At 46.8% G+C, this 14,394-nt stretch overlaps 1 protein-coding gene across 2 annotated transcripts; it reads left to right on the top strand.

Annotated features, from left to right (window-relative positions):
* The first annotated feature begins 2,040 nt into the window (after positions 1–2,040).
* On the top strand, positions 2,041–11,570 carry LOC118076229 (V-set and immunoglobulin domain-containing protein 8-like). 2 transcript variants are annotated; one of them, XM_060269670.1, is made up of 6 exons: positions 2,041–4,031; positions 6,119–6,458; positions 7,654–7,818; positions 8,890–9,012; positions 9,453–9,588; positions 10,248–11,570. In XM_060269670.1, the coding sequence occupies exons 1-6, from the start codon at positions 3,999–4,001 to the stop codon at positions 10,669–10,671; spliced, it is 1,221 nt and encodes a 406-aa protein (XP_060125653.1). In that variant the 5' UTR covers positions 2,041–3,998; the 3' UTR covers positions 10,672–11,570. The 2 variants fall into 2 exon arrangements, with proteins under 2 accessions (XP_060125653.1, XP_034954747.2); XM_035098856.2 differs by having other exon boundaries at positions 6,149–6,458; positions 10,248–11,569.
* The last annotated feature ends 2,824 nt before the right edge of the window (positions 11,571–14,394 follow it).

Below are 14,394 nucleotides of genomic sequence, written 5' to 3' on the forward strand. Positions count from 1 at the left end.
AGTTGTAGGCCAAAACATCTGGAGGGCCGCAGTTTGGGGATGCCTGATCTAGTCCATCCTGTTCAAACAGTGGACAACCACAGTGGCTTCTGAAAGCCCACAAACAGGACCCGAGTACAAAAGCAGATCTCCCCACTTGTGACTCCCAACAAGTATACCCGAAGTAGCATCTCCACCCGCATCTCTCATCCCGGACACTGAGCGCTGCAACCCCCATAGTTGCCTTTGACTGGACATAACCCTCCTTGCTTATTTAACTTATATGCAGAATTCATCATGCGAAAGGCTGGACTGGATGAATCCCAAACCGGAATTAAGATTGCCGGAAGAAATATCAACAACCTCAGATATGCTGATGACACAAACTTGATGGCAGAAAGTGAGGAGGAATTAAAGAACCTTTTAATGAGGGTGAAAGAGGAGAGCGCAAAATATGGTCTGAAGCGCAACATCAAAAAAAAAAAATCCTAAGATCATGGCCACTGGTCCCATCACCTCCTGGCAAATAGAAGGGGAAGAAATGGAGGCAGTGAGAGATTTTACTTTCTTGGGTTCCATGATCACTGCAGATGGTGACAGCAGTCACGAAATTAAAAGACGTCTGCTTCTTGGGAGAAAAGCAATGACAAACCTAGACAGCATCTTAAAAAGCAGAGACATCACCTTGCCTACAAAGGTCCGTATAGTTAAAGCTATGGTTTTCCCAGTAGTGATGTATGGAAGTGAGAGCTGGACCATAAAGAAGGCTGATCGTCGAAGAATTGATGCTTTTGAATTATGGTGCTGGAGGAGACTCTTGAGAGTCCTGTGGACTGCAAGAAGATCAAACCTATCCATTCTGAAGGAAATCAGCCCTGAGTGCTCACTGGAAGGACAGATCGTGAAGCTGAGGCTCCAATATTTTGGCCACCTCATGTGAAGAGAAGACTCCCTGGAAAAGACCCTGATGCTGGGAAAGACTGAGGGCACAAGGAGAAGGGGACGACAGAGGATGAGATGGTTGGACAGTGTTCTCGAAGCTACCAACATGAGTCTGACCAAACTGCGGGAGGCAGTGGAAGACAGGAGTGCCTGGTGTGCTCTGGTCCATGGGGTCACGAAGAGTCAGACACGACTAAACAACAACAACAACAACAAGCCTCCTTTACCTTTTACTGGCCCTGGCAACTTTGAAATTAGTAACTGTGAAGGCGTGTGATTGCTTTTATATGTTTCTAGATGTTTCAAATGTTTTGGAATTGCTGTTTTAAATCCTTTTTTAATTTCATTTAAAACACTGTTGTTTTAACATTCTGATGTTTTTCTCCTTGGGCTCTTTTGGGAGGAAGGGCAGAAGGGTGCAAACGAAACAAAATATAATAAATTGGAACCAATGTGCTATAAAGTCCAGCCATTGTATCACCATTATGTAAACTTTGTGCAAGCAAATCTGGATGCCTGCTCAATAAACGGGTCCTCTGGAGGTCTTCCGCCAAAATCCCTTCTCTGGACGTCACCGTCCATTGCTGTCCTTCCAAATGCCAAGTCAAATAGCCCCCGAGACATGATTTCACTGGTATGAATAAGGCTGTGCTGGCACTTCAGGCGAAAGGATGTATACAGTTGTCATTTAACGACTGAGTAAGAGCATCTCTGGAAGGGAAACCGGGTGGGGAGAGGCAGCACTCATCCCTTGGGAGTTGCACGGTGTGCCTTCAATTCACCCCAAAGGCATTTGCACCCGGAGGGGAGGAGCCAGGCCAAGGAGATCAAAAACCCTGAGCTTCCGAGGACTTCTACTCAAAGCTCACCTTGCCTTAGACCTACCCAGCCCTTGAGAAATATTTGCTGCTCCGGAATACACTGCAGAATTATGGCTGGGACATGGGGCCTGCGGATCTTCCTTTTGTGTTTGACGCCAGGTAAGAGCCTTTGGGTAGCGCCAGAGGATAATGATGGATGTTTCTTCTTCTTCTTCTTCTTCTTCTTCTTCTTCTTCTTCTTCTTCTTCTTCTTCTTCTTCTTCTTCTTCTTCTTCTTCTTCTTCTTCTTCTTCTTCTTCTTCCTCTGTTTTAAAAAAGAGTTCTGCATGTGGTTTGATAGCATGGTTGCTGGCATTCAAGCGCACACAGGTTGCTTGCAGGCAAACCCTTTTATTTGCGAGGTCAGACAACGCTGAGCATTTATTGAGCATTCCTTTTCATTTGTTTGCAGAGAGGTTAGACTTGCCTCCAAGCAAGTGTTTTTCAGCACTTTCCCGTACATCTCTCCCTCGCTTTCCATATTATAAAAAGGTCTGCTTTTTTGTGGGGGAAGCTGTTTTTTTTTTGTTGCCCGAGGGCACCAAAGCAACTTTCATTGAACAGGCTGAATTTGCTGCTATGGGATTGCATCGCTCCTGCAAGAAAGTGACAGTCAGGAAGCCCTAATAAATTTTGTTTTCTGAGGCTGGAGTAATGGTGTAAACTGCCCCGGTTTTGCCACAAAGCATACCTTTAAAAACACACACACCAAGTTTCTAGTCCTTATTGTTGCAAAAGTGTGTGTGTGAGAGAGAGTGACAGGCGCGCATAGTGAATATAAGAAGCAATGAGTGTAATAGGATTTGGACTGAGCTAAAAACAAAACAAAACAGGGAGAGGGTCGTTTTGTGAAGACTTGTTCCTTCCATACAGCTCCCAGTTTCAGTTATCTTCCAGGGGGTGCATAGACAGAAGTGGAAATGCAGTAAAACTGAAGTGAGGCTGCGGGAGGCAGGTGGGGTGTCAAGAGTTTTGAAGCTTGTTCATGAGGGTGGGAATCCCAGAATATAGGATTGTAGCATGTCAGGGAGAGAGACCGGGATCCTTCTCCCTTATATCTACTGGTTTTCGTCGTGCAAAGAATTCTTTTAAAACAAGCGAACAAAAAATATAGGGCATGAGACTCTTGATCTCAACCCCCATGTTGCGTAAAAGATCCCCGTATTGCAGGCAGTTGGTCTAGATGACTCTTGTGGTCCCTTTTCAACTCTACAATTCTATGATTCTAATATAAAACGCAGAGCTTCGGCTGTCACCTTCCTTCAAAATCTCACTGTATGTGTTTTCAATTTGTCTCGATTATAAATAATTCTTAAACCCTGTATCAGTGGTTGGTGGTTTTTACTGTAAATAACAACAATTAATTAATTAATTAGCATCATCAGTCACCCTGAACCTTACAATTAGCAAGTGATGCCTTGTTGGTGGTGCCCAATTCCATTCACCCATGACAGGGCCTTTTCAGTAGCAGCTCCCTATTTATGGAATGTCCTTCCTGGTCAGGCGTGTCTTCCTCCCTCATTTTTCGGTAGACTTTAAGAGCATTCTTGTTCGCTTCGGCATTTGATGGCTGAAAGACACTGTTCCTGGCAACCCTGAGATCACTGGTAGAAAGAATTCTTTGCTTTTAGAATTCTTTTTAAAAAAGTTTTATTATTTATGTATTTGCCACTTTGGGATCCTTTGGGAGAAAGGGCAAGATAGAAACCAAATAAAAACATATTTAGTAGCAGTAATTATGACTATTAGTAATCATTTGTGCATTGCAGGGGGTTGCACTAGATGACCTTAGGGGGTCCCTTCCAACTCTACAATTCCATGATTCTAAGTATGCATATTTATGACTTTTCCATGGAATGTGTGGACCACCACACATCTGTTGGCCCCGATTTCAGAACTTCTCCATTGGGCTACAGAGATTAAAGAGCTGAGCCAAATGCTTTGCCTGAATCGTTCTCCACACTTGGGTGCCATATATAAAGGCTTCCTTTGTGGGATGAGCTTAATTACCAGTTGCAGCCGGTTCTGGACGCTCAGGCTGCTGTACATACCTCTCTCTTTTTTTGGCCACCAGCTCTTTTACCTGCTGTGAAGATCAATGCCAAGGGCCGGGAGGTGATCTACCTGGCAGAAGGCGAGACGATCAAGCTCGGCTGCCCCTACGAATTGGAACCGCAAGACCATGGCCCAAGCGACCTGGACATCGAATGGACACAGATGAACTCTGACCCCACAAACCTGGACAACGTGGTGAGTACGTGGGTCGAGCTCAGCTGTTGGTTTCAAAACATCTGGCCTCTTGTGTGGTACCAGAAGTGAACTGAACCAGGATGAACCCAACTACAGCCTGTTCAGGACAGGAACCTGTCAGAACCATAGCTGCCAAGTCTCCCACTGAAAAATGCGGGATCAGCAGCGGCGTAGCACCGTAAGTCGCTTCTACGCATGTCCGGACACGCGTAGAAGCAACTTCCAGTGCTGCGCTACCCATGTCTGGGCACCGGAAATCGGGCGCCGCCAGGACCCAAAATGGAGCCTCCCTGGCAGGTAGGAAATCCGGGGGATTTACGGGATTTTTTTCCAATCCGGGCTGCCAGCGAGAAACAGTTTAAAATACGGGGGTTTCCCGTGAAAAACAGGAGACTTGGCAGCTATGGTCAGAACTGTAGTGGACCCTGATCTCTTTGTTCCCTATCAAACAGGAAACTCAAGAGTCTACTAGAACAGGGGCTGGGGGACATTTTTCATGAATGAACTAACGAATTTCCATGAAGACTTTTTTAAAAAATGCAAATCAATGCAGAAACGTGGAGGACTGAATTTAAGATTGGAATTACTGGCCATTTTATTGTTTTTTCCTCTTTGTAAACTGTTTTTGCAATCAAGAGGTGTATAATTTTTATGAAGTAAACAATAGATCAAAATGAGAAATGGAGAGAAAATGAAATTGATAGGTTTACCCATCTGTAACCCCACTGAGTTTACCTCTATGCAATTGGCAAAACTGTTACCGCCTGACATGAGAAGCGCCATCAGTTTCCCACCTCCTCAGGCAAAATAATCTGTGGAATACCAAGGGGAAAGCAAATATAGTTTTGTGAAGGAGGAGGAGGGTGTTGTTTTGCTTGAGGTTGAATCCTGACAAGACAGAAGTACTGTTTGCAGGAGACAGGAGGCAGGCAGGTGTGGAGGACTCCCATGTCCTGAATGGGGTAACTGTGCCCCTGAAGGACCAGGTGCGCAGCCTGGGAGTCATTCCGGACTCACAGCTGTCCATGGAGGCGCAGGTCAATTCTGTGTCCAGGGCAGCTGTCTACCAGCTCCATCTGGTACGCAGGCTGAGACCCTACCTGCCTGCAGACTGTCTCGCCAGAGTGGTGCATCTCTGGTTATCTCCCGCTTGGACTACTGCAATGCGCTCTACGTGGGGCTACCTTTGAAGGTGACCTGGAAACTACAACTAATCCAGAATGCGGCAGCTAGACTGGTGACTGGGAGCTCCCAGTACGTTTCTGAGCACAATTCAAAGTGTTGGTGCTGACCTTTAAAGCCCTAAATCAGGGATCCCCAAACTTACCCGGCTTTGGGCCGGTTACTCCGGCGTCGATTGTGCGGCGGGCCGGAGGGCGGGGGAACACGCTCCCATATGCGTGCACACTTGCTTTTTCTGGCGTGGGGTGCTGCCAGAAATGGCTTCTGCGCATGCACTTCCGGTGCACTTCCGGGTTGGCGCGGCGCTGGAAATAGCTTGTGTGCATGCACACAAGCTATTTCTGGCGCTGCGCCGACCTGGAGATGGGCAACCGCACTGAGGCGTGCCGGTAAGGGTGGGTGGCGGGGGTCGTTGGGGGCTGCACAATTGGCTCATGTGGGCCGCATCCGGCCCACCGGGCCTTAGTTTTGGGACCCCTGCCCTAAATGGCCTCGGTCCAGTATACCTGAAGAAGCATCTCCACCCCATCGTTCTGCCTGAGGTCCAGTACCGAGGGCCTTCTGGCGGTTCCCTCACTGCGAGAAGCCAAGTTACAGGGAACCAGGCCTTCTCGGTAGTGGCGCCCGCCCTGTGGAATGCCGTCTCATCATATGTCAAAGAGAAAAACAACTACCAGATTTTTAGAAGATATCTGAAGGCAGCCCTGTTTAGGGAGGCTTTTAATGTTTAATAGATTACTGTACTGTATTTTATTTTTCTGCTGGAAGCCGCCCAGAGTGGCTGGGGAAACCCAGCCAGATGGGTGACGTATAAATAAATTATTATTATTATTTGCTTGCGAATGATCTGATGATCTGATCTGTGACCACATAAGCAATTTGGAAATCTTCCTCTGTTGATTCAGCGGTGTTGTTCTCTGGTTCCTGCCCACCAGATCCTGAGCTACAACAATCACCAGGTAATCCACCCTGGCTACCATTACCTGCAGACGAGAGGGGGTTCTGCAGCCCACGACTCACGACATTTTGGCAACTCTGGCCAGCAGCAGAACATGGTGATCGGGGGCTCCAGCCACGACTGCTGCTCTGGCCTGCAGCAGCGGGTGACCTTTGCAATCCAAGACCCCAGCCAGTATGATGCCTCCATCAACCTGCAGGATGTTCAGATTTCCGACTCGGCAACTTACGAATGCAAGGTGAAGAAGACCACAGTGGCCACCCGCAAGGTGACCGTCATGGTGCTAGGTGAGTCCTGCTGATGCAGAAAAAGGGACTGTGGTCCCATGGCAGAGCAAGAGGTCCGGGACTGCTCTGGTTTTGAGGGACTTGCCTTGCTTTGCAGAGTCATATGGCTGGGGCCGCAGGATGCTGGAATAGATGCTCCCCCTCTTTGTATGTTTTGTGAAAATGTTGTGGATAGTAGGAGAGGCTATATTGATTAAATATTATCCTTCCTCACTCACGCTAGTGAGTCAGTAGCAGAATACATCCCCCAGTATATAGCAGGAAGCTAGTTGGTAGAGTCGTTTGAATCTCTTTACTTAAGCAATCCAATCTGTCTTGCCCAGATTGGTTTTGATCCTGGTACAGTGGTGCCTCGCTTAACGAATGCCCTGCTTAACGAAATTTCCACCTAACGAAAGGATTTTTCGAGCGGAGCTTGCCTCGCTAGACGAATGCGTTTTACGAAAAATTCGTCTAGCGAATCGCGGTTTCCCATAGGAATGCATTGAAATTCAATTAATGTGTTCCTATGGGCAAAAAAAAATTAAAAAAAAATTCAATGCATTCCTATGGGATTCGCTAGACAAATTTTTTCGCTATAAGAAAGGACCCGTGGAACGAATTAATTTCGTCTAGCGAGGCACCACTGTACTGTAAATCCCCTTTGCTCTCTCTTAAAAAGAATAAAGACACAACAGTCTTCTTTAGAAGTAATGATGAGAAGTTTACTTACATTCAGTTCACAGCTGGTTCCCGGAAGGCAGGCTTTAGCTTGGAGTTGCAGAAGAGCGTTTGAGTTCATCCCATGTGGGGATTGAGCTCATGTGCTGCTGGCTGACAGCCAGCAGACAGCAAAATACATCAAGAGATCAAGAGTCAAACAAGAAAGATGGCTGCCTGGCTGGCCCTTTTACAGGGTCTCACAGGGTCACGTCTATCTACCTGGTCACATGCAGGGGGAGGATGCTCCAGACTAGGTGTGATAGGAAGTCCTCCTGGCTGGAGTAACACCCCCCCCCCACTCTGGGCAAACAGGAAGTGTTATACTTGACTGCTTGTGTTACATCCCACATGTTGGTGGGCCTCGGGTCCTATGGTTAACGTACTGGCGGTGCCAGAGTTTCCGGTAGTCACCCAACATTCTTCATTCCTTCCCCCCCCCACCTCCTTTCCTTCAGACTTACTAACTGAGGACATTTTCTCTCCCTTCCATCAGCGAGACCATCCAACCCACAATGCTCAATTGTAGGCAAGGTAGCCTTGGGCCAGAAAGTCACCTTGAGCTGCTCCTCAAACTCTGGCACTTCCCCACTCATGTACCAGTGGGCCAAAGTCACAGATCGCCCTTTTGCGAACTGGCTCTCCGCTACCACCATTAAAGGTAAGAACCAGGAAGTAATGGGGAGTGTGTGGGATGCTTGCTGCTCTGGAGTGGCAGGTCAACACTGGGAATGAGGAACCTCAAGCCCCGGGTACTGACTGTGGCCCTCCAGGCCAGTCTACCTGGCCCTTGGGCTTCTTGTCTTTTGCTTGTGTGGATGGAAGAAAGAGGCGGGTGCATGAGTGTGTGCAGAAACTAGCCTAGGTGAAATTTGCATCCATTGCTCCACCCACTTTTGCTTCTGGCTCCTCCCACCCCCACCCACCTCTGGAAGGAATGCAGCCTTCCAGGTGAAAATGGTCCCCCACCTCTGGAGTAGAGGAAAGATGCTTGTACAGGAAATGAAGCTGAGGAGAAATTGCAAGATGAAAAATGAATTTACAAAATCCTTGGGTTAAGGGAAGCAATGAAAGCAAATTAGGGATAAAGACTGCAAACTAAAACTTTGACAGCATGAAACTGCTGAACTTAACACGCATTTGGGCCTGAACAAATACAATAGCTACATATTTCCTTACAGGGGTGAGTTGGTCACAGGCTTAACTTTTTTGCCAATCCTATTTCCATATGTCTCCTACACCTCTCCCCCTTCCGCCAATTTAGTTAGATAGATACATGTGAACACACTCTTCAGATTACATTTCATGCATCTGATACAGTGGACTCCATTCCACAAACACGTGTGCCATGATCAGCAAAAGGTAAAGTCCTACAGCCGTACCTTGGAAGTCAAACGGGATCTGTTCCCAAAGTCTGTTTTACTTCCAAAACGTTCGAAAACCAAATCGCGACTTCTGATTGGCTGCAGGAAGCTCCTCCAGCCAATCAGAAGGCGCGTAAGCAGCGCCAGACTTCCAAAAATAGTTCGCAAACCGGAACAGTCACTTCTGGCTTTGCAGCGTTCGGGAGCCAACACGTTCGGGAACTAAGCTGTTCGAAAACTGAGGTACGGCTGTATTTTGTCTTGTGCAAAGCTTGCCTGGCTCATCTTGAAGTCATCATGGAGGAGCGTAACCTAGATCTATGTGAGCTTATCGTAACTGTTTTTTCCTGGATTTTCTCTCTCTCAAGGCCCAAATCCCGGTGACCTGATCATTGAGAACCTATCCAATGACCACGCTGGTGTTTACCAGTGCAGTGTGGCCAACAAAGTCGGATCGGCCAGGTGTGTTGTGGAGATCTCCTTCTCAAAGGGTAAGAGAGTAGCATTTTTCATTTTGTCCAAATACCAAATCTCATGTTTGTCTGGCAGAGTCCGAAAAGCAAGTTTTATGCACAGAAAGCCCACAAGTTATATGCATGGAAAGCCCGCAAGCAGTACCAGTAATTCTCCTCCCCTGCAGTTTCCAGAAACTGGTCTTCAGAAATAATCATCTTCAGAAGTTTCAGGGTCGTGCAGAGAACTCCAGGGGAATTAAATCTTAGCATAAGGAACTATCCTCCATCTTGGCTTCTGGACTCATTTTCCATATCCCCCTTGCCTTTATTTTAAATTTTTGAAATCGCAGACAGATTTCGGAAATGTAATCAGGGTAGATGACACTTAGCCAGTCAATCAAAAGCCATCAAGCTTAGCACCTCCTAGCCATTCCATCTCAGCTCATTGTTCTCCATGGTATTCTCCTCCCTTGCAGAGTCCAACCGAGTGAGCATCATCGTGGGAGTAGTCCTGGGCTCTCTGCTCTTTCTGACCCTCCTCATGTGTCTCGTCGTGGGACTGATCTGCTGCTGCAGGAAGAGGCGTTACAAGGAAGAGGCCAACCAGATAAGGTGACTAGAAGCAAGAGGAATATATGAGAGGAAGGGGTTTGTGGGGGTGGGAGGTCCGTGTCGTAAGCCTACCGTCATTAAGCCGCTTCCTGCTGCAGAACATTGAAAGGGGGTCTTCATTCCATGGAGGAAACCTTAGGTCCAGGGGCCAAATGTGGCCCTCCAGGCCTTTCTTTCTGGCCCTTGAGACTCTCCCAAGGCCAAGCTCCCTTACCCAGCCACATCCTCTTTCAACAGAGGTACGAATCATTTGTTTCCTTTGTCAGCTGGCCTGAGCTGCAGTTGTTGTTGTTGTTGTTGATAGAAATGATAAATATACAGTGGTGCCTCGCTAGACGAATTTAATTCATTCCATGGGTCTTTTCTTATAACGAAAAATTCATCTAGCGAATCCCATAGGAATGCATTGAATTTTTTTTGAATTTTTTTTTTTTTTGCCCATAGGAATGCATTAATTGAATTTCAATGCATTCCTATGGGAAACCGCAATTCGATAGACGAATTTTTCGTAAAACGGATTCGTATAGTGAGGCAACCTCCGCTCGAAAAATCCTTTCGTTAAGCGGAAATTCCGTTAAGCAGGGCATTCGTTAAGCGAGGCACCACTGTATAAAGAAATTAAATACTGTAGTGAAACAGAGAACTCTTTCCCCTCGCAGGGTTGACACGGCGCCCCCACGGGCCAGAGGCGGAAGCCGGAACAGCAGCATACGATCCGTCCTAGATTTCATGCCCCACAACATCAGCTTCATGCAGCGCCGCAAGTACGGCCCTCCCAAGGAGCAGGAAGGCAACGAGATTATCTCCCCAGCCCAAGAGGCGCAGCCCGTGGATTGCAGCGGCGTGAAAAGCGAGGCCCCCCATGGCGGCTGCTCGACCACCTTCACGACAAAGGCCAGGGTTCACTACGCTCCTTCTGTGCCTTCCTCGCCCCAGGCGACATCTTCGCCATCAGCTGCTGGCCCAAATAATGGAGGAAGCTGCTCTACCACGTCTGAGAAGGGCAAGCGAGGCCATCCTGGGCAATATGGAGGCGTTCCTGTGATGGTGCCAGCCAAGAGCAGAGATGGCCTTTTAGTATAGACTGCCGCAACTGATGGTCCAACAGAACATTCCTGAACTGTGTGCTGGACGCAATTGTGCGCCGTGAATGGATTTCAAGCGCAGCCGCCAGAGACAAATGACATAATGATTTTATTTATTTCACACAATCCCTGTACCGCTAGATTGTAATAAAACCTCTAAGTGGTCAGGTCTTTTCATGCTGGGATGGGGAGCTTTAGGCCTTGAGGCCTCTCTAGCCCTCCGAATCCTCCTCATTCTGACTCTGCTTAGCCCCCCTCAGTGTCTTTGCCTAGCTGGAATGTCTCCTTGAACTCTTTCCAAGATGGAGGATGGGTTGTTTGTGGTTGAGTGTAGAAACTAGCCTACAGTACCAAGGTAAAATTTACACTAGTTGCTCGGTTCACGCTTGCCTCGGGCCTCAGCCACCACTGGCATATGGCCCTAGAAAGGTTGTCTACAAAAGGAAAGCAGACCTCAGGCTCAAAAGGGTTCCTCGCTCCTGCTCTAACAATATACCTTTTGAGAAGGAAGTTATAACTTCTGCTCCACTTCTGCCAGCCCCATTCCCCCTTTCCCCATTGCTGTCTGCCAAGAACTGGGCCAAACCAGCCCTCCAAGTGGTTCGATGCTCACAGAAGTTCATCAAATTAAAAACCCCTCTGGATTTTTGAAAAATCACAAAAGACCTTTTCGTTCCACCATACATTTGCGACAGGCTGGTTGCAACCTTCGACATGGTTTCTGCTCCAGATTATTTGAACTGATTGTACATTGTATGCTTTTATGTATTTAAATGTGACTGAATGTAATTATTTGCTGTAGCCCACGTTTGGAAGAAACGAGGGCTTCCCTTAATTTAACAAATAAATGATTAAAAGAAATGACCGAGCAGCTTCTTTTCCAATCGACAGGTGAGAACGGTGAAAAGCAGCGAGCAGCAAACTACTACTACTACTACTAATAATAATAATAATAATAATAATAATGTACATTAATGCATGCAATACATTAACATTAATGCATTGACAGAATTGCTTAATGTTTCCATGTGTCAGGAACTGGCTGGATAAAGTGGGGTGGTGGGAGGCACCAGCCAGGGAAACCCCAGAGGAGGAAGGCTCAGAGCCAGGGATTCATGGTGGGACACGGAGGAGAGGTCGGAGGAAGGAGATTGGGAGGAGAGATGCTGAATGGGCAACAGGGTTTAGTGAGCAGGAGGAGCCTGTGACAGGGAGCTGTTCAAACTCTGAGGCTGAAGCCAAGGAGGGGGGTCAAGAGGCTGCTGAAGAATCAAGATCTTTTGTGGGTGTTAATGCTGTGGGCCCCTCCATCCTACGCGCTGGTTATATTTATGTGTAAATAAAACCATATCTCCTAAAGACACCACAGTCTCCATTGATCTTCATTCCAAGGAAAGCCTTGGAGTTTCTCACCACTCAGAGATTTGCGTGGCTTGAAACAGCATCTATGCTGAACCAATGGTCTGCCTCATATCAAGGCGGCTTCCTTCTATCGAGGAAGAGCAGAGCATCATGATTGTGTGGGTCTGGTTTAACGTTGAATGATTTTACCGCCAATATATTCACCAAATCATAACCTCTCTCTCTTTTTTTTTATAATATATTTTTATTAATTTTCCAATTAAAAACAATTATATCACATCCATTATTTCAAATTATACAAATACATATCAATCAGACCGAATGTTATGCCAAATCATCTAAAATTTTCGGGGTTCCCATGCTTCAAGAAATTGGGGATTCCTCGCAACTGCTCACTGCCGTCTTTTTCTAATGTCCAAATCATCACTCAAAGTCTGTAATAGTCCCGATCTTTCCCCTACAGTCACAAAGATGTTTTCCTCTTTCATCCGATTTTTTCCCCAGCTGCTGAGATAAGTATCAAACGAGATTTCATATATGTTCTTTCTCCTGTGTGAGTTGATCAGTCCGGCCTCCCCATAAATCTTCTTGGTCTGGAGCGTCCCTGTTGCGTCGGTCTTTCAACACTGAGCAGCGCCATCTTAGAAAACTCAAGTCACTTTCATTTTCTTCTCATTAACGATCTTTATGAAATTTACAGCTTTTCCAGGCCGGAGACCCAGCCGTCACCTTATGCATAGACTCTTGATAAATTAGTGGCTCTCCTTGCCTTATAGCTGAACTTAGCTTCAGGTCGCTGCTCAAATTCAAAGTGCGTCATGCCTCATAAATCCTCCGAACGCTTTCCAGGCACTCCTTCTATCCAATTAGAGGGGGGCTTCTCTCGTCCACAATTTTACATCTTCAAAAAGTATACTCAATATCAACAATTTATAAAGTTCAACTCCCACAGATATCTTTTATTTCTCATTCGTTCCAAACAAGCAAGAACATCACGTCCGGGAAGGTATGGAGTAACTCGTAGAGTATATGAAAAAAATAAAAAAAACTCACTTCCCTTGTCGTTCCGTCCCCATCAATCCTTCTTCCAGATAAAATACAACCTTTGACTCCTCACCCTCAGCAGCGTAAATTCCTCGGCAGTAAACAGAGCTTCTGCCCCTCCTTCTGAAGCGTGTCCATGAATTTAAACCTAATTATCTTCTTTAATCATGGAGATCCCGCCATGCAGTTTGGCGTCCGGGAGTTCCGACATTCCTCATGAGTGCTCAGCCCAAGCCCCCCCCCACTCCTTAAACAATCGGAGTGGGTTTGGGGGCATCGCGGGCCAGCGGCCCCTCTCCGTAACCCCCGGAGAGGGTAGGGGGTTGCCATTTACTCCCCTAGCAACCGCCAAATTCCTCATGAAGGTCGGAGGGATGGAAAAAAGGTCAGCCATTCCTGCAGGCGGAACCAGAAGCCATAACCTCTCTCTTTTTTTGCAGCCTTGAGGAAGCAATTGGCAAAGTCAGTTGCCACACACACACACACACAAATAATAATAATAATAATATGTATTGGTATATGTCACCCATCTGACTGGGTTGTCCCAGCCACTCTGGTCGGCTCCCAACAGAATATTAAAAACAATAAAATATCAAACAAACAAACAAATATATCATATCTATTCTTAGGGCTGGCAGTGAGTCAGTTTGTGCCTCTTAGTTTAACATCAGAATCTCTGTCAACGGTGAAACCCCGCCAAATCCTGGCAAGCAAGCTTTGTTTATTATCTGCCTGATTCATATATTGCTCCTTCCAAACCAGAGTGTTGCCACCCTCTGGGGTTGGCTCATATATTATTACCAGCTTACTCTTTTGCAAAGCAAACAGTGGCTACTCTTCCTTTTCTGCAAGATCCTCATTTGTTTGCACATGTGGGTGGATGTTTGTGTAAGCCTAAAGGCACAGACATCCTGACCCACTTACCACGTGTGTATCTGGGGGAGCTGGGCCAAGGGATGGCAACTACTGCCTGTGGGGACTCTCACCTCTGCTGCACACCTCAGCCATGTCTGAGGCCACAGCTGTGGTCACAGTTCTACACACACACACACACACACACACACACACACACACAGTTGGCTTTTACAGCCCAAGTCCCCATCAAGGGACTTTGGGTCCTTTGAGGTCCGCTGTAAGTCAGAGATACAAATGGAGTCTATTGGTCTGTTGCAACAGAGTTTCCTTGCTCCGAGGTGCCCAGAACAAAGGTGTGTGGCATCTTTTAAAACCTCAGAAATTATCCACCTGCCCCTTGACAGAAGGACCACCCCAAAAATGTCTCAGATATATCACAAAAATGGGTTGTGCTTGTGCA

This window comes from Zootoca vivipara, chromosome 17 (assembly GCF_963506605.1).
Source record: "Zootoca vivipara chromosome 17, rZooViv1.1, whole genome shotgun sequence".
Lineage (NCBI taxonomy): Eukaryota > Metazoa > Chordata > Lepidosauria > Squamata > Lacertidae > Zootoca > Zootoca vivipara.